General features: G+C 41.0%; 3 protein-coding genes across 5 annotated transcripts; all 3 read left to right on the plus strand.

The window, feature by feature from the left end:
- The first annotated feature begins 350 nt into the window (after positions 1–350).
- Positions 351–7,821, plus strand: spsb3a (splA/ryanodine receptor domain and SOCS box containing 3a). 2 transcript variants are annotated; one of them, XM_006807836.3, is made up of 7 exons: positions 351–582; positions 1,331–1,537; positions 2,910–3,093; positions 3,177–3,364; positions 3,465–3,567; positions 3,658–3,783; positions 4,335–7,821. In XM_006807836.3, exons 2-7 carry the CDS (start codon positions 1,412–1,414, stop codon positions 4,724–4,726), a joined length of 1,119 nt encoding a protein of 372 aa, XP_006807899.1. In that variant the 5' UTR covers positions 351–582; positions 1,331–1,411; the 3' UTR covers positions 4,727–7,821. The 2 variants fall into 2 exon arrangements, with proteins under 2 accessions (XP_006807899.1, XP_006807898.1); XM_006807835.3 differs by having other exon boundaries at positions 353–582; positions 1,328–1,537.
- Positions 7,822–8,937: 1,116 nt separating this feature from the next.
- mrps34 (mitochondrial ribosomal protein S34) lies at positions 8,938–11,186 on the plus strand. Its single transcript, XM_006807838.2, has 4 exons — positions 8,938–9,015; positions 9,240–9,607; positions 9,698–9,740; positions 9,917–11,186. The coding sequence occupies exons 2-4, from the start codon at positions 9,290–9,292 to the stop codon at positions 10,213–10,215; spliced, it is 660 nt and encodes a 219-aa protein (XP_006807901.2). The 5' UTR covers positions 8,938–9,015; positions 9,240–9,289; the 3' UTR covers positions 10,216–11,186.
- A 3,459-nt stretch (positions 11,187–14,645) lies between these two features.
- On the plus strand, positions 14,646–19,294 carry nme3 (NME/NM23 nucleoside diphosphate kinase 3). Of its 2 annotated transcripts, none has more exons than XM_087839697.1 (5): positions 14,646–14,782; positions 16,597–16,727; positions 16,828–16,929; positions 17,043–17,155; positions 18,530–19,294. In XM_087839697.1, exons 1-5 carry the CDS (start codon positions 14,737–14,739, stop codon positions 18,645–18,647), a joined length of 510 nt encoding a protein of 169 aa, XP_087695823.1. In that variant the 5' UTR covers positions 14,646–14,736; the 3' UTR covers positions 18,648–19,294. The 2 variants fall into 2 exon arrangements, with proteins under 2 accessions (XP_087695823.1, XP_087695824.1); XM_087839698.1 differs by lacking the exon at positions 14,646–14,782 and adding an exon at positions 15,050–15,238.
- Positions 19,295–19,331: the final 37 nt, after the last annotated feature.

A 19,331-nucleotide genomic window follows, 5' to 3' on the forward strand; every position in this document is an offset into this window, starting at 1 on the left:
CTCCAAAAAACCCAGTTTTTGAAAATATGTGAAAACCTGAAATGTGTGTTTTGTTGTGTCAAATAAGTAAATAAGTTGTAGAAAGTTAAAAAAAAAAACAACAACAGTGATTTATTGTTCAAAATGTGCAAATCAATTATAATTCATCCAATAAATCATGACACAATGCATTCGCCTTCAGCTGGCTTTATGGGCGTTATTGGTATCGGCAATAAGGGCCTTCCATTTACTTGGTATCGGATCGATACCAAAATTTGCAGTATTTTACCATGTTAATGCCCTAAATGTTCTCCACTGCGGTGGATAGCTGTTTTTACGGCTGAGTACAATGACTCCAGTCACTCCTGGCTGCTGAGATGATGACAGGAGTCTGTCATGTGTGCAGAAAACTTCCTGCGCCTCAGCTCCTCCTCAGCCTGCCTGTTATTGTTTACTGTCGCACTCATGAAAAGTAGGTCATGGAAAACAGAAGCCCGGCGCGCTGTCTTGTCTGAACTAGCTTGTAATACGAGACACTCAAGGGACGACGTCTTTGCGGGTTTAGCGGTTTTTATGTAGAAACTGAATGTGACCAACAATCAGGTAATAAGAACGACTCGCTTTTATTTTTCAGCAATGGTAGCAGCGGGTAGCTAACGAAAGCTAACTAGCTAGCCTAAACAGGTTTGACCGATTTCTTCATGCATGTCATCAGATAAATTGCGACCTTATGTGCCTTAGATGTATTCCCCGTGTTGTAATGTAAATACGTATCAATAATAACCAGTAAAGTGCTTCTGACCTTGTTATTACCAGCTAACATGTTCATACATGCGCGGCTCTGCTGGCTAGCCAGGTAGCTAGCTTTAGCTGTTTGTGTTAGTTAGTTAAAAAAAATGCTATTTGTGAAAAATAGTCTCCTACATAAACAAGGGGGTAATAATTTTTACTTGTGATATAATTGATTTGTGGACAAAGTTAGCCTATGCTATGCTGATATGGTGATGTGTGTAAGCGTTAGCCGATACAGAGGGGATGTTTCAGTGGTATACGGCTAATGCTGCTCTGAAAATGCTTTCTGAAATGTCTTAAATAACATAGATTAAACATGAGATTCGAGGTCGGGTTACAGGATTAATTTAAAATACAGCACTCAAACGCGTGGTGTAGGAAATGTTGCCATACAGACAAGCCAGGATATATGAATAATACATATTATACGTCACACGGGGTCTGCAGACAGATGCACGCCTCTGTCGTTCAGTACTAAAAGCAGCTCAGTTAATGTGAGTTCTTGTTTTTTTGTTTGTTTTTGTCAAGATAATCATATTGCATTGTTGTCTTTCAGCAGCTGGACTGATGCCGTTCTTCCAACATCTGGACTAAACCTCAGCAGACTGGCAGGTTCTTCCTACAGTGAGACTTTGCTGCCATGTCCAGGAGAAGCAGGAACAGTCGCGCATGGAGATATGTGTGGGGAGGCATACGGAGGGATGCTGATGCCCGGGCCCTTGTGTTGGCTTCTGAGAGTGAAGAATGGAACTATGATCGCCTTGAGGTTAGGGCTGGGCGATATGGCCTAAAATCCATATTATGGTATAATTTGAAACATGTGCAGTAACGATATATATCGCGATATATATTTTTTTTCTGTATAATGTATTTTACACACTATGAGGCACACTTAAAATCCTTTAATTTTCTCAAAAATCGACAGTGCACCTTATGTATGAATTCTGGTTGCACTTACTGACCTCGAACCAATTTTATGTGGTACACGGTGCACAGAAATCTGTCAAAAAATGTTTTAGTATGACTTTGGTAAGCTATGAAGCCGCACGGCTTGATGGATTGCCGGAGCATTACGGCTACCTTGCGGAGTAATCTTGGTCCAAAACTCCGTTCCCTTCAGGTCCCAAAGTCAAACGAACACTGCGACATCACTTAAAGTTAAAAACTGTCTAAATTCTTTAATAATCTTTAATAAATCTTTAATAAAATGATCAGTGTTGCTGCTTTACCAGGTGTAACAATTAAGTTTAACATCCAGGTATCCATGAAAACTTAAAATTTATTAAATTCCACTGAGTTAGAAGTTAGCAGGAAGTTAGCTCGCTAGTTTCCACCTAAACATAATATGCCATGTTCTGACTGAGAGATTTCTGAAAAAATTAAAATGTACAGCTCTGCTGTCACTTCCAACATAAATGAAGACCGAAAACTAAACAGCAGTGACGTTTGTAGGGTTACTGAAGTTGAGCTAGCTGGTATACAATAATATGCTACGTGATTGCTAGTGACACCGCTACGTTAGCATAACATTAGCACAGTGAAGCTGAAGGACAAACTTTTTTCCACTCGATAAAAGTTAACATGAGGGTTTCTGCTGGTTAGGGACAAATGCAATTGCATAGCAGGATGCTATAAACGGACCAAGTCATTAATATACTGCAACAACATGGGAATAGAGCAGCTGCGAGAGAATTCGGCATTAATGAATCAATGTTACAGAAGTGGAGGAAGTGCAGTTTTTGGCTTTCCCCATATTCCAAAAGTGCTTTGTCTCTTTGCTATTACTGTCGCCCGGCATAATTTGCAGATGACGTTGTTTGCAGCCGCTGCTATGCTTTTGACCAAAACAGGCGCAGCTTGATGACACCATCAACATGCGCTATCGCGGTAGAGCGGTATAGTCAAAATCTCTACCGTTGGCCAAATTTATATCATTTCTACCGTATACCGTTTATACCGCCCACCCCTACTTGAGATGTTTCTATGCTGAAAGGATATTGATGGAAAGCATTGTTTGCCTCCTCCAATGCAGCATCCCCATTTAGCATTTTTTCGTAGGCTGACAGTGAAGTCTGTGCATAAATAACACTGCAGACAGTTCATTTTGCTCTTTTTATTTCTTCATTGTTGCTCCAAAGTACGCAAGTGATTCAGACTCTGAGGGAGACTTTTCAGCAGTGATGGTCCCACCGGTCCCCAGCGCAGTACCCGTCACCGGAGAGTCCTACTGTGGTTGTGATTCCCAGGCAGAGACCAGCTACAACCCTCGTCTGCGAGGCTTTCTCCAGGTTAAAGACTGCCACTGTGGAGAGGACGACCAAGGTACACGACAGCTGGGGCAGGACACAGTACATCGTCTTTTGTTATGCTCATTAATATTTAATAAATGACTCGTTATGTTTCAGATTTTGATTGGGTTTGGGATGCCAACAGCCGATCAACGGCAACTTTACTGAGCTGCGAAAATCGCAAAGTGAACTTCCACTCTGAATACAGCTGTGGTACAGCTGCAATCCGCGGCTCCAAGGAGCTTGCAGATGGGCAGCACTTCTGGGAAATTAAGATGACGTCCCCAGTGTATGGAACAGACATGGTAAAGCTCGACTTCTTATTTTCCTTACAGTCACCAAAAATTGTCCTAGAAGCAGAAGAAATGTTTATTTGTGCCTAAATGTTTATTTATTTCTGCGCAGATGGTTGGTATCGGTACATCTGATGTCAATCTGGACAAATACAGACATACCTTCTGCAGCCTGTTGGGGAAAGATGCAGACAGCTGGGGGCTTTCTTACACTGGTAACTTAAACACAAGTGCCCCTGATGTAACGGTAGTTGCTCAAAAGGGTTTTTATATTTTAGACATCATTGGTTTTGTTCATTTTCCAGGCTTGTTGCATCATAAAGGAGACAAAATGAACTTCTCCTCACGTTTTGGTCAAGGTTCCATCATTGGAGTTCATCTGGACACGTGGCACGGCACACTTACATTCTTCAAAAATCGAAAGTGCATAGGTTTGTGGAAAATTTTCTACTGATTAGATTACATAAATACTAATTTATTTCTGATTTGTCCCTGGTCACACAGGTCTACAAAATGAGCAGCAACCAGCTTGGAACCACAAACATCCTTGCAATTGCTTTATTTGATAGCAGATTGCTTCCTTTGCCTGTAGTTTGCACAGACGATGCAGATTTATCTGCAAACACTCACCAACTACTTCCAAGAGGTAGTGAAAGTGTGAAAAGTTGAAAATGCTAGAAACCAAAGCAATTATAAGGAGGTTTTTGGTGACCAATCTTTGCAGCCAGTTTCACCTAGCAACTGGTGGCAACCTCCAGCAACCACTATAAGTTCATAAGCCTTTTTCCATTTTAACTGCAGGTTCCCAGTGTGTTGTGGACCAGCTTGTAAGCCTGTGTGACTCAGCCCTAATAGGTCAACTATATGCAAAGGCGATGCTGTTTAGTGTTTAGTTTAGCTGTTTGTAATATCTTACAAGAATGTGAACTGCAGTGTGCTCCTGAAACTCAATAATACAGGTTTCTCGCCTGTCTTGATCCAGGAGTTGCTGCTACAGAGCTGCAGAATAAGAGGCTTTATCCAATGGCGTGCTCCACAGCAGCGAAGAGCAGCATGAAGGTCATCAGATCCTGCTCTGCACCCACCTCCCTGCTGTACCTGTGCTGTGCTCGTCTTCGCCAGCTGGTGCCAGACTGTATAGACATCCTAGATGTGTTGCCCCTACCACCTGGCCTGCGTCATTTGCTCCACAACAAACTGGGTTGGGTGCTCAGTCTTAACTGCGGCACAATGGAAGAAACCCCAGATGGGGCTGAGCAGTCCTCACGTTTGCCTGTCCCCGCCTTGGCAGGACCGTCCTCCTCTGAGAGCGACTCAGAGGGTTGTTCGTCCGATCCGGAGGCCTGTCAGAGGAAGAGATGCCGCTGGACATGACTGGGCGACTCGCATCCTACCTCCCCTTAAACACTGGCAGACATTAGTCTCCTTTGGCATCTGATGTAGTGTTACTGAACTGCCTCAAGCTTTCTTTATTAGTGTCGTCTGGAGAAAGTAACGAGGGCGGTCGAGCAGAGGGAACTAAACGTCGGTGGAAAACTGTGATCTTCTCTTATGCCATTCTTCATGCTCATCACATGTCGAGTATCAAAGCCAGCTTCAGTAAAAGGTGAAAATATACCATGTTATTTTGTTATGGTTGGATGTGGTGGTCATCAAAATGGGGAGGGTTAAAAAAGCAGATACTGTATAGAAATTTTCTGTATTTTCATCCCGTATCCTGCATTTAATGTCTGTTTTTCTCACTTTAAATGTTGTCAGTGAGTTATCAGAGGACTTTGTTACTTGTTTCAATGGCATCTGCAAGTTTCTCCTATGTTGCTCAGAATCAGCTGATATTCTATATTTTGTAACTACTGTTCGCTCCTTAAATGCTAAAAGTTAACAGTAAATGAACCTGAGTGCACTTTGCAGCTTTTAGCCTTAAAAAAAAAAAGCGATAACGTTTGAGCAAGGCATGCACCTCTCACGACACATCAGATAATCGTCATTTCTTGAAAAATATATGTTATATGTTACATTCACGGAGACATCATCCATCTAGCTTCCAGCTTTTTTTTCCTTCTAAAAAGCTGTGTGCATTATTTAGTGTAGCCTTTTAATGCTGATATTTTAACATTTTCATTGCTGTTACTTTTTATGTTTTAAAAGTCAAAGTTTCTTTCTTTCTAGATCTATCATCAAGCTATTATTTTGGTATGTCTGTTTATTCAGCTTTTTTTTTTTTTAAAAAAAAAAAAGACTTTGTCAAAGCAGCTTTTCTGGCCCTGAATTAAGTTTAAGCTCTGTGTTGTAAATCCACTCCAGTGCAGTGGATGAGCAGAAAATAGTAAATATGAAATTGTGTACAGAAAGAGATCCATCCTCCTGCTGTGTAATCCGCTCCCACACTATGTGTTTTATATGAATACGGTTCACTTTGTCCAAATATGGGTTTATATGGCTAAAGGTGTCATCATTGTGACAGACTCAGTGCTACTACTGCTACAATGACCATTGAGACTGAGACCATGCACAGTCAGGTTGAGGAGTCTGTGAAAAGGATTGTTTTGCCTCTGTTCACCACCACAGTCGATCTGAAGTGAAGCAGTCAAGCTGTGACTGAAGTGTAGACGTATCAAGAGACTTTATCCTTTTTTTTCCTCTCATTTTCAATGGCGATCGTGGCTCAAGAGTTGGCCATTTGTCTTGTAATCGGAAGGTTGCCGGTTCGAGGTCCAACAGTCTCGGTCGTTGTGTCCTTGGGCAAGACACTTCACCCGTTGCCTACTGGTGGTGGTCAGAGGGCCCGGTGGCGCCAGTGTCCGGCAGCCTCGCCTCTGTCAGTCTGCCCCAGGGCAGTTGTGGCTACAATGTAGCTTGCCATCACCAGTGTGTGAATGGGTGGGTGACTGAATGTGTAAAGCGCTTTGGGGTCCTTGGGGACTAGTAAAGCGCTATACAAATACAGGCCATTTACTATTTAAAAGTAACACGGATGGGCCTGAGATGTCCTCGCGTACATCTTATTTTCCACTCAGGCGGTGGACGGAGGCAACATCACCTAAACTGCATCACTGCCCAAAAACCTGACTGTAGCCATGTTTTGATTGATTCATCGATTATTGGGACATTATACCTTTTAGAAAATGTTATGTTTCAATAATCTCCTGGGACCATAAATGGTAAAAAAAAAGATGGACATAGCGTCACCAAGAATTTCTGCTGTTGCCGTCTTGGCATTTTGGTATCCAGTGCAATGAGAAGGAGGCGGAGTTGACTATAAAACCGCATGTGAGCATGTCCTGGATAATCCACCTTTCTTACACGTGCAGTGCTTAACTAATTTACCAGTCAAAACAACCAGTCATAAAAAAGTCAACCATAATATTCAACCACTAAAGCTTAAATAACTGTAATTTGGCATATTGTTAAAAATTAATAATGTTTTTGCTATTTTTTTCTGATTTTTAAAAAATAAAACAGTAAATATTCTAAAAAAAAATCCAATCATTAGGATTTTGGTAATTCTGAGTACTGATAATTTAGGGCAGCTGGCGTAAACCTTTCACTGGGAGGTGATCTGAGAAATTTGCTAAGCACTGTGGAAGGAGTCAAATTTACAAAATAGATTTAATGCTCTTTAGAACATTAAATCTATTGCAGCAAAGTGTTTACAGATCTCCCAGCAGGGGGGGCATTTCCCCAGAGATTACTATGGGACCAGAAGTCTTTTAGGAACCACAGGTATCGCCCCCTGGTGGCTTCTGTTTTCAGACGTGAGACACTTAGTCCATCTTTTATACTGTTGATGGCTGGGACTACCATAAAAGTGTAAACATGCATGCTGCAGCCATGTTTTGCAGCTTGCCCTAATATATACAAACACTTTTTGTATATAAATGTTTTTCAGTACAGAAAAGCTGAGAGTACTTGATAGGTATTTGAGTTCATGAATGACAGCCTGGGGTACGGTGAGACATGTGGGTCAAATATGTAAATAGATTCTCTGTAGTCGCAAACCATAATAATGAAACATTAGTGTTTTGCCCAGAGGTCAGACACCCGTTTCTGATGTCCTCAAAGTTCTTGGTTTCAGTACAGTGATACAAATACCTAAGGTACTATGCAACACAAGCATTCTCTGAGGCAGTGGGTGAGGTTAGGGAGTCATTATGGAGCAGCAGGGATAGTACCAGAGGACCATGCTCATCACTCACAAGCCACAGATCATCTAGTTGAGTAAAATCTTTCAGCCGCCTCGTCCTCCATATAGAGTAATGTAACCACCAGGAAGTTAATTGTGGTCCAGCAGATAAATTTGTCTTCACATCAATGCATCAAAGCACTTTTTTCTTACTGTTTTACTGTAAATTCTAAGTGTTTCTTCTATACTGTGTCATATTATTAATACTGTATGTGAGGGCCTTCACTTGCCTTTCTCTGTATCAGCATGATTTTCAGCTGAAAATAAAATGAATGCTAAATATGCAGCATGGGCTCCATTTGTTCATTTAGTAGCAGCAAATTCGTTTTTTGCTGGTCAATTGGGCGCTTGTTAAAGAGGTCGGGTTTTTGTTGTGAATGTTTCTGCAGCTGACAGTGACTCATTGCTGTTTGTGTCTCATTTCTCACAGCACACTCATCTTCCCCATCCTCCTGTGTTCTTTAGTAATGACGATAAGTCCTTTGTTTACTGTCTGGTGTTAATCTGCACTCACAGACACTTTGTTAGGTACACCTTAGTGGTCCCGAGTTTGGCCCTCTGTTGCCTGTAGAACTACTTAGTTCATTGTGGCGTAGATTCAACATTTAACATCCTAAAGGTGCTCTGTGGTGACTGGAGAAATCTCAGCAGATGAACATTTTCTGAAATGCTCAAAGCTCCCCCCTCTGACACTAAGAACCAGAGTCACTTAAATTACCTTTGTTGATGCTCACTTTAAACTTGAGCAGGTCTCTGTCTACATGCCTAAATGCATTTGCATTTTAGAATATTGATTATTGATTATTATAAATGCACATTAAAGAAAGCTTAACAATTAATATTACATATAGTTGAAAAGAAGTTTATTTTCTTTTGGGGGATTTAATTTTGAAAATGACTCACAAAAAATGTTTTCACCTGTCATTCATTTCAACTGCTTGTAAGTTTTCTTTGTGTTTGGTTTAAGGAAAAGGACATACAACAAGCAAAATAGGACTAAGACAGACGGGCTAGTGGCTCTTGTGGTCCTCCATAGAGGGGGACTAAACGGTGAATTATTGAGATAAGAAGGAAGGAATATTGATATTTATAACAAATAAATTAATACATAAAGTTACTTAAATGAAACGGATTTGTTTGGAAACTCAGATGACGAGAGGACCCGTAAACCCACTGCATCTTAAAAACACATTAATTGGTGGTTTTGTATTTAAAATACTTTGTATTGACTGTGTTCGTGTGTGATTGCCTGGCATACGTTTTACTGGCTAATCTAAGCTCCCTTATGAAATGATAATTTTTCATTTCTTAATTTTTTTAAAATAATTTTTCATGAAGACGGAACTTCTCCTTACACGGAACAAAAGCACGCTGGCTGTTCCCACGGACCATTTTATGCCCGGACCAAGAGTGCGTCGGAAGCTCTGCACCTTGCTTGCGGAGGTCAAGTAGCGGCAGTTCTCTTCTGGGGAGTTTTCAGGTATTTAATGTAGATATTTAATGGTTTTAAACACTTTCGATAGTAGCTCACTGCTATGGGTAACAAATGTTTGGAACGACTTATAACTGGTGTTATTTAGCACGGAGCCGGGAACACCGGCTAACAGAATGCTCTCCATTTGATTGCAGTTTTATTTAGTTTCTCTAACAGGTCAAAGACATAATTCAAGATCAGCTATGACATGATTTATTTTTATTTTTCAGGATAATCGCTGACCCGTGTCTATCGTAGCTGTGAGGAAGACACCGCAGTTATGGTGAAGAAGAAGAGACTTCGCCTCATCGCGGAGATGGCTCGGAAGATCCGGGCGTACAGAGAGCTCAAGTCCCGGCCTCGGGAGTCCCAGAAGTACGCCTTGGACTACGAGACAATGAAGCGGCCCTTCACAGGGAAGATGCTGCCGGTGTTAGCATGGCAGGATGTCCGCAGGGAGAGCCGCCTCTTCTCCCTACTGGCCGGGATGAGGCTGTTCGGAGTGGGCCGACTCTTCACCCGCAAATCCTGGCTGGAGGACCACTCCGAGCCCAGCTACTGGCAGATCACCAAGGTCAAGGTGGACTACACATCCGAGGTGAGAGCATGGAGCCTGCACACTGTTATGCTAGATAAAAGTGAGATTCCTGTTACTAAAGGAATGGAAACTATTCCTTGTGTTTTGTAGAACATGGATCACGGCAAAGCGTGGGGCATCCTCACTTATAAAGGTAAGATTAGTTTTATGTATTAATAATAATAATAGCACTGTTTATGGTCATTGTAGCCTGTGTTGTCTTATTTGTTTTTACTGTAACAGCCATTTTTAATCAGTATTTTATGAATATCTGTGTTGCCTGAAGTGTGTGATTTGGTAAATATTCTCCAAACAAATTATTGTTTGCAGGGAAAAAGGAGAGCGAGGTCAAAGAGATGGACAAGGTGATGTACCATGACTGGCGCGTGATTCCCAAACACATGGAGCAGCAGTTTAAGGACTTTGAGCCTCTGCCCGAGCCGCCCGTCCGATACGTCACCTACCCTCCCCTGCTCCGCGCAATGCTGCTGGCGCAACAGAAGAAAGCAGGAGGCAGCAGAGAGGCAGAGGAGCCCGTCCTGCCTTTAAAGAGGGATGTTCTACTTAACAAAGACTATTTCCACACGCAGGAACAAGAGCGACAGAGGAAAGAGGGGACTGCGGTGTAATGGCTTCACTTGAATGTTTACCGATCCTGGATATTTTTGGACTAGATCATTGTTGACAAACGCTTCTCAATATCTGGCTGAATCTTCCGCTCAGAATACTTCTCTGTGGGTCTGATGCAGGCCCTTGTGCGTGTGTGTTATTGTTGTATGTTGAATATTAAATTTAAGATTGTTTTTATGTGCAGGTAATTACAGCTGCATCACAGTCCACAGCAAACTTGTAACTTTGACTTGGATATATTCTGGTTAAGATCTGAGAAAAAGCCCAGCAGCCTTATCAGAGTATAAAAGTAAACAGTAGACTTTAGTCGTTTTCTTGTATAATAATACAAGTAAAATGACTGAAGGGGACATTTGCGTGATGTTGCAGTTCATACAGTGTTTTTCAACATTTGACCCCAAAGCTGCATGTGCTACCAAGCTAACCTACATAGTCACTTCGCAAATTATGTTAAACATGGAGTCACTGGTGGTTTTTACTATACTGCTGCCATTCTGCTGGTTTATTGCATTTCCTGTGATTTGTGTTTTAAGAAGGCAAACCTTTGCCAGGATATTAAAAGTACATTTTAATGAAAAGGATCCTAATCCTGTGTAGAGTGTCGTATCGCTGGTCAGATTCAGACATATAAATAATAAATGAAGGCATCTGTTCATCAACTGTCTCAACAACTATTCATCTGATCTGCTTAAAAATGTGCTCTAATCTATTGCTACGGACCAAGGTGAGAACAATGTGGACCCCAGCTCCTGGGTGTGAAAAGTCACATCAGTGTCTTACATCAGCGGTCCCCAACCCCCGGGCCTCGGACCGGTACCGGTCCTGAGTCGTTTGGTACCGGGCCGCGAGAGTTGAGGCTCAGGTGTGAAATGTATAGTTTTCAGGGTTTTTATCGGTTTTCAGCATTATTTTGTTATCGTTTTTATCGTTTACTCGGTTTTCCTGGGTCTTTTCGCGTGTGTTATGAATAAATTTTCTTTTTTTCGGTACTGGTACTAGTTTTATTTTGTTGTATTTATCCGCGACACCTTAAAGGCTGGTCCATGAAAATATTGTCGGGCATAAACCGGTCCGTGGCGCAAAAAAGGTTGGGGACCGCTGTCTTACATGAGTATAATGGCCAGCTGGCGGCACACTCCTCTAGTTAGAAAAACAATTTCAACAAAGAAAGTTAAAACGTTGAGATACCTATTTAAAATTTCAAGATAATCTGAAAATTTGAATGATAATTGTACAACACAATTTTTCCATAAGCTACCCATCTGTCATCACACCTGTTTTCAAAACACCGTAAAGAGCCGTAAAAATGCACAGCTTAAAAAAATAGGTGATATTAGGTGGTGTCCATCTTCCATATACAGTCTGTGTTTCTCCCCGTTATTGGGTAAATAGGTGAAGCCTGTCAATCAGGCAGCAAGCTAAGACCCCCACCCCAGCCTGCTGCCTCACCATGGGCAACTCCATCAATGTGTGTTGCTGTTCTGTTTAATTACATTTTATATACAAATGAGAACAGAAAAATTAGTCCCCCTATTAAATTTCATTTACAAAAAGAAGGAAAAAAGTAGCTCCCAAATAATGTTAAACTATACAAGTTTTTTAACACAGATTTTCTAAACATCACAGTCTTATTTTGGATGCTTATTTTATTTTGCACACAGAAACAAAATTATTTCACAAAAAGGCCAAAATTATTTAAAAGTATTTTTTTTTAATTAAAATGATAACAACACACCATTATGAATTACTGCTCCATACATAATTCATTTCTTTTTACATATCTCAAACATATTATTCATAACCCTATTATCATCATATTTTCACTTCAGAATATTGCAAAAAAAAAAAAAAAAATTATAGGTTAGCTTCCCCCAAATGTTTCTCCCTTTATCTTTGTCCATAGATTGCGACCGTTTGTGCGTCTGCATTTATGCTGGAATGAATGTCTGACTCTGTGGTTGATTATGTGTGTCTTTGTTTGAACATGTATATTTATCATGTGGTTTTTAAAACTGTGAAGCACTCTGTAACTTTGTGTTTTTAATAGTGTTGTACAAACAAAGTTAACATTTCCAGTTATCACAATATGTGATTGCAGTTCTTGCTGCCCAGCGTGGCACAGCCAGTTATTAGGCACATGTGGCAACTGTATTTCACACATATCTATCTATCTATCTATCTATCTATCTATCTATCTATCTATCTATCTTGAATTAATTTACTCATTTTCGTTTTTTAAACAAGGGTAAAAAAGGTTTTCTGAATCTGAAAATGTTTTATTCATTCATTCTTCTTCTTATTGCCCATTAAATTATCTAATAATGAATTGTTATATTAATTTCTATATAAATAATGTAATGTAAATGAATGTACTAATATGTATTTTATTGCACAATTAAAGATTAAATCCCTAAATGCTTTGATGTTCTCGATGTGCCTGGCTATCCTTGTCCTCCACACTTTTTACACTCAAACTCTTATCGCATTCACAAAGTTACAATAAAGAAGTCATTTGATGTAAAACCAACATTTAAGAACTCAAAACTCACCTTTTTAAAATTGCTTTTGGTTAATTTTTGCCTGTTTTATGACTTGTTATCCTATGTGCAGCACTTGTGATTCTCTGTCTAGAAAGGTGCTATATAAATAAAATTTTACTTACTGTTGATATGAGCCAAATATTTTACTGCTACTATTCATAACCATCATCATTACCATTGCATTAATAACATAATCTACAGCATTGATATTGCATTCAGATGTTTAAACATACTGGCACCATATTAACCTTTATTACAGGTGCAGTTATAACTATTTTTATACACACCTTGCAGTTTGTGCTTATTAAAGAGTTAAAGCTCAGTCAGTAATTGAAGGTCAGAAGCTTCGTCCGGCGCTATGTCCAGACGATCTATTGTGCAAAGTGACTTAGAGCTATGGAAGGATTGCCTACACGCTTACAAGACACATATGCCATGTTATTCATTATTATCTTTTATTTGTTTATATCCTTTGTATTAAGCTTTGAGTAGTGGCATTTGATTAAAGCATTTATTCAGTATATTACATATATAGTTTCAGTTAGGTTGTTATACATATGAGAGTGGCCTCTGTCTGGTTGTGAGTTTTAGTAGGCGAGGTGACAGGTGAGACAGAGTGCAATTGAGGTTGACACACCCACGCACACACATCGTAGGTAGATTCATTTCTAGGTAAGAGTTCAGACATATTTTGCAAGCTTGCAACTGCATTTGGTGCCTGCATAAGTGACAGTTTGTTGTAGGACGTGCTCTGATGTTCCAGAGATAAGCGAGGGTAAGATGAGCTACCGGATGCGCCTGGCGTGGAGACGAAGAGAATGTTCTTTTCAAATGTGTCAAAAGTCGTTACCAGAACATTTGTGGTTTTGAAACGTATGCATGTATTGTATCTGCTTTGACGCACGAGAGGGCGTCATAAATAATACCCTGATGTTATAAAAACAACTGCTTGTGTATTATTGGGCGGAGATCGATGCTGGTTGTGTGCAGTGTTCATCCCCCACGCGTGTGTTCATTAAAATCATCGTTTGACCAAACTCTCCTGGACCATCGTTGTTTTGTTCTCATCCTCAATATTCTGGACACGCGACATTACTTATTTGTATTTATTCTACATCTCACTCTGGCAAAATTGATAGTATGGATAACACCTTTGGCACTGGTATCATCAGGGCTGGGAGCAGAACATGTGAACTGCCTGTCAGTTTAGAAAGAAATGTAGCTACAGTTATAAAAGCGCACAAATATTTGTCTTAGACTGCAAATGCCAAACAGGAGAGACATTGTCTCTCTGTGCACGATTGATGAACTTGTCACACACAAGAACAGCTCATGGTGAGCACACAATACCCTCAAACACATTACCATTCTGTTTGTTTGGCAAGGGCTGTGGCCCTTTTCAAGCAGGGCCATGCTTTCAAACCAGCTGCACAAACTGATGATGTATTTAGTTTTTAACAGACAGGAGGGATACTTCCCATAGTCTGACCCGTGCATGCACATCTGTTCAGTGTCATCCTGGACTGCTGCAGCAAGACTAAACTACTTTGAACTGATTAATTACATTGAGCTTGCACTGCAATACCTTATTAGATGTTTGCTACCAAACTGCATGAATTACTGCAACTTATAGTTAGAGTATATCAGTATAATTCAGTATACTATGAAGGGATACTTTTTAACAGTGGAAAGCAAAAATCACATCACTTCGTTGTCATTAAAAGTATTCAGATTAAGCACAGTGATGTTGCAGTCATGATATGCTGCTCTCCCCTCCATAAGCTACCTTCATTGGTTGAAAGTATCGGCACTTGGTATCAGATGGAGCAAATTTTGGGAGCGGCATGCCATTGGTCGTTTGCGCCACATGATTTGCAGTTTCAGCCGCTCCTCGCGAGCCCGCGTTTAAGCTACGTGCACGCGCGTCCTTCTTTCCTCCTCTTTATCGTACCCGACATTGATCCCCGTCCGCTGACGACAATGATCTGCTTATTTCTGTCCATATTTGCTCAGATCTTTCAGTCAGGTTGGTAATAAACGTGCTTGTATCTGCTCCTCTGTCACTCACGGGCCTCCAGTCTGACTTTCACAGGATCATTTTCTCCCAGGAAACCCTCCGGACAGATGCCTCGGCTAGCTGCAGGCAGCGGCACAGTTAACCGGTACAGCAGTGGTGTTGTGTTGCCTTTACTAACTTTAGTTTGACAGAAGAAACTCGGACTGACTAGTGGTTAGTTTTTCTGTGACCGTGGGTGATACTGCAGTGTGGCCAGCTTGTTAACTAATCTATGCTGAGAGCCGCGTGGTCCATGTGTCCTCCCCAGCGTGAGAAAAGTTGATTCATCGTCCTATTAATAGCGCGTGTGTGCGCTGATTGGCTGCTGCAGGAAGAGCTTTGCAATGGGGCCGAGAAAGAGGGGACAGCCAGACCGGTCCGAGCTCGAGGATTTGGTGGCTAAACACGCGAGAATCGAAGAATTTGGTGAGGAACACCCAGAAAGTTGTAAGCGCGAGGTTTGTGGCACGAGCAGCTGAGTGTAATACCGGCAGGGGCGTTAGGTTTGATCCTCCACAGGCCTCCACGGTGTGGGAAATGTAGTGTGGATGAGTGACGAAACGTTTCTCCCACTGAAAACGCTACGTACAGATGAACAGAATCAACCTTTTGGCATTTACTTAGCTGGATGATTGAGCATGCATCAAGACGTAGTGTGGTTAAAACAGCAAATGCATGTAGTGCTTTCAGACGTGTGCACTTTTGTTTGTGAAGTTTTAAAAGGGGCTTTCTGTGCTTATTTTCAACTCTGTATTTCTATTGTTGGGCTCTACTTTGCATGATTAACAGTTCCAAATAATCATTGTAGACGTTTTACTGATCTGGGTGTAGCCATCCAGTTCATCCCTGTGCAAACAAGAGGTTTAAACCAGGGGTGCCAAACATAAGGCTCCAGGGACCAGAATCACCCGGCAATAAATAAACATAAATTTGGGGCTCTTAACTGTATTTAAGACCTCCCCCACAAATCCCCCCAGAAATGTTTCTGGTTTTTTGTTTCCACAGTAAAATAAGTGGTAGCACTTTATAATAATGTAACACTATTAAGCATTAGTAAAGTTTAATTCATCATTTATATCATTACTCCTCTTTAGCATGTGTTTTATAAATACAGATGTTTATTCAGCTGTTACTGTTTCAACTTGTACTACTATCACTGCTAGTAATAATCACAGTCATGGTCATAGTAATAAAATGTCTGTATTTACAAATTGCATACTGAGGAGGAGTAATGCTATGTAAATGATGAGTTCAGCACTTGCTAATACCTTAATAATGCCAATCTGTGTAACATCATTATATAGTGCTACCAAATAAATGCACAAAATACTGTATTTACTGTGAATTAACAAAAAGTTTCCTCCTTATATTTACAGGACAGTTTTGGCAACAAGCTACGAGAACCTTTTCCGTAATTTTACACACTAATTTCTTGCAGTTTAAGCCCAAAGAGTTGTGCTGACAGCTTTCTTTCATTAACTACAGCAGTGAGAAAACTGGGCTGTACTGTTGCCATCACACTTCCTTTTCTTATATTGAAAAGACATCAGCGTGGGATAAATGTGGCCCACGCTGATGGCATTCTTTGATATTTTGACCAGCTTTGATGTGAGCAGCCAACACTGTAACAGTACATATGTGACATAAAATAAGGAAATGCACAACAGGCCCCCTTTAATGTGTTTATGTGCAGAGTGCAGTGGCTACAAGCAGAATAATTGTAATTGTATTGTCTGCCATTGCTCGTTTAAGCTCGAGTTTAAGCACGTTTTATTCGACTCTAGGCTGGACCGGGGTGAATGAACGCACCTTCGTTGCCGTAAAACCGGATGGCGTGCAGCGGAGACTGGTGGGTGAAATCGTGCGTCGTTTTGAGAAGAAAGGCTTCAAACTGGTGGGGCTGAAACTTGTGCAGGTATGCCTGGAGCAGCTCCGTGTTTCCAAAATATTTTGATCTGTGACCCATGAACCACGGTGTTATCCATTAATCTGTCGCGTGTGTGTTTGTATACCAGGCCTCAGAGGAGCTTCTTAGGGAACACTACTGGGACCTGAGGAGCAGGCCCTTCTTCGGTGGACTCGTAACCTACATGAGCTCGGGACCAGTTGTTGCGATGGTGAGACTCCTCGCCGTGATGCGCACATTGTTCCACGCTGAGGTTTTCGCAGTAGCTTGTGGGGTCACTCCGATTACAGATGCGCTGTAGTGAACCTCTCTGTGCTCCTCCAGGTGTGGCAGGGCTTGGATGTGGTCAAGACTGCACGGAAGATGTTGGGAGAGACCAACCCTGCAGACTCGCTGCCGGGAACCATCCGGGGAGATTTCTGTGTGGAGGTGGGCAGGTGAGCGATTTCACTCTACTTAAAGGAGAATTAGATTTTTATGCCATGCATTTTTATTTATTTCAATTAAAGCTGAATGTCTCAATTGATTTGTATCATCTCATTCCATTGTGGTGGTATAAAGAGGCAAGAACTGTCATTGACTGAATTCTTGCAAGTTAATCAATATACATGGTAATTATTGAAATTTTAAGCTTTCATGCTTTTTTTTGGAGCTAACAATCTTAGAAACATGTTGTCTAAGCAGATAATTACTCTGCATGGCCTCTAGTAAGCCTGTGAGGAACCTTTGAGTCTTTTTTGATCAGGATAAGTGCTGCCATTCACATTTTAAACATGCTGTCTTAGAGTGATATTCAAAAACTACTTGTTACAGCTAGACTGTTGTAATTTCTTACCATCAGGATGTCCTAAAAGCTCCCTGAAAAGCCTGCAGTTGATCCCGAATGTGGCATTGAGAGCACTGGCAGAGACTAGAAAGCCTCTATATAGCCTTTCATTTTACACGAGTCCTTAATTATACCTTCCTCTGTCTCTTTCTCCCTCTGTTGTTGGGATCGCTGTCCCTCCTCCTGCACTTCTGCACTGCTGGTGCTAGCAACAACAGCCTCCTGTGACTGCGAGAGCTTGTTATTAGTTGTTGCTGGTACTACTGTTGACTGTGCAGCTGCAGCAGCTGCCCCGACAGCTAACATGTCAAAGGACCTTATTATCCTAAGGGCGCCAGTGTACCTTCCTCATTGGTGGCTTGCTTGCTGACACAACATCATCACACGGTCACTTCTGTTCATGCTCAGAAAGATAGTCGCCACTCAGACAATACCGACACAGAAGCGCTGATATAACATCAGGCTTTAAACCTTCCTTTTTGATAAAGTTATAGTTCACGCTGGATCAGGTGACCCTGAATCCTCCCTTGTTATAGGCTCAGACTTCTGCAGGACTTCCCATAATGCACTGAGAACTTCTTCTCCACTCACCTCTTTTCACTACTGCATGTCATAGTTTTGTCGTCCCTCTCACAAAGCTCCTGTTTTGTCCTTGTTTCCCTGTGCGCTCTGTTTCCCTTTTCTCTCGTTTCATAAGGAAACATGTGATTGTTGGGCTTTTGCTTTGCAAAATAAAATTACCTGTTGTTCTCAATTGGTCCTATATAAATAAAGCTGAATTGAATTACTGTAAACATATTAAATCAGACTTTTTGAGATGTCATCAACTTCAAAAAGTCTTTATTTGTAAAAATAACGTAAATGATGAGGACAAACATAGGTGAATTGTCCCTCAGACCCCTGCTTATTATTAATGAATGACTCAGTTTGTGTTTGGGGCAGATGGTATTGCGAGTCTCAGTGTTCTTTACATGTTTGTTGGCAGAAACGTGATCCACGGCAGCGACTCTGTGGAGAGCGCGCAGAAGGAAATCTCTCTGTGGTTTCGTCAGAGCGAGCTCAACCGCTGGGAGAGCAGCAGCAGCCGCTGGCTCTACAACTGACTTTCTGCACAAACACTGTCTGATCGTAAACGTTTTTTTGTTTTTATCATGTAAGGTGGATCACGTCATACCTCAGATGAACTGTTTGGCTTTAGTAGTTTGTAGCTACTCGAAAGCTCATCTCTGCCGTCCTGCATTTCATCTTTTTCATACATTATTTTATATCTTAAGGGAGGTGAGACGACACTACCAAGCAAAATGCACTAAACGAGCAATAACCTGGCTTCTGCTTTCTTTCCAGTTTTTGCTTGTTTTTTCAGTCCACAATATTAAAAAGTAAAACTTTTTGAGTTTGAGAGGCACTGATGTAAGCAGTTCATGTATGGTACAAACATGTAATGTTTATATGAAGTGTGTCCCATAGATTAATGTTTTTTGTATTTTATTTTGGCACTTCTAACTAAATGGGAGCAGTTTACCAACACATTGTCTTTGCCTTGCACACATGTTCAGCTTCTTGTACTTTCCAAGTACAAAGTAAAAGTACTTGAATGTAAACTTTCCAGCTCCCCAAATGCATATAGCCTGTTAAAGTGATGCTGCACTAAATAACGTTTACCTGATTGGTCACGTTTATGCTTTTGTTGGCTGTTAAGAAGCTTTCTTTTACCACCAAAAAAAGAATAAACCTAACATACTTTTTAAAATGTTCTTCTTGTTGTGAAGTGAGACACACACACAGAG

This window comes from Neolamprologus brichardi, chromosome 4, assembly GCF_056152115.1.
Source record: "Neolamprologus brichardi isolate AB-2024 chromosome 4, ASM5615211v1, whole genome shotgun sequence".
NCBI lineage: Eukaryota > Metazoa > Chordata > Actinopteri > Cichliformes > Cichlidae > Neolamprologus > Neolamprologus brichardi.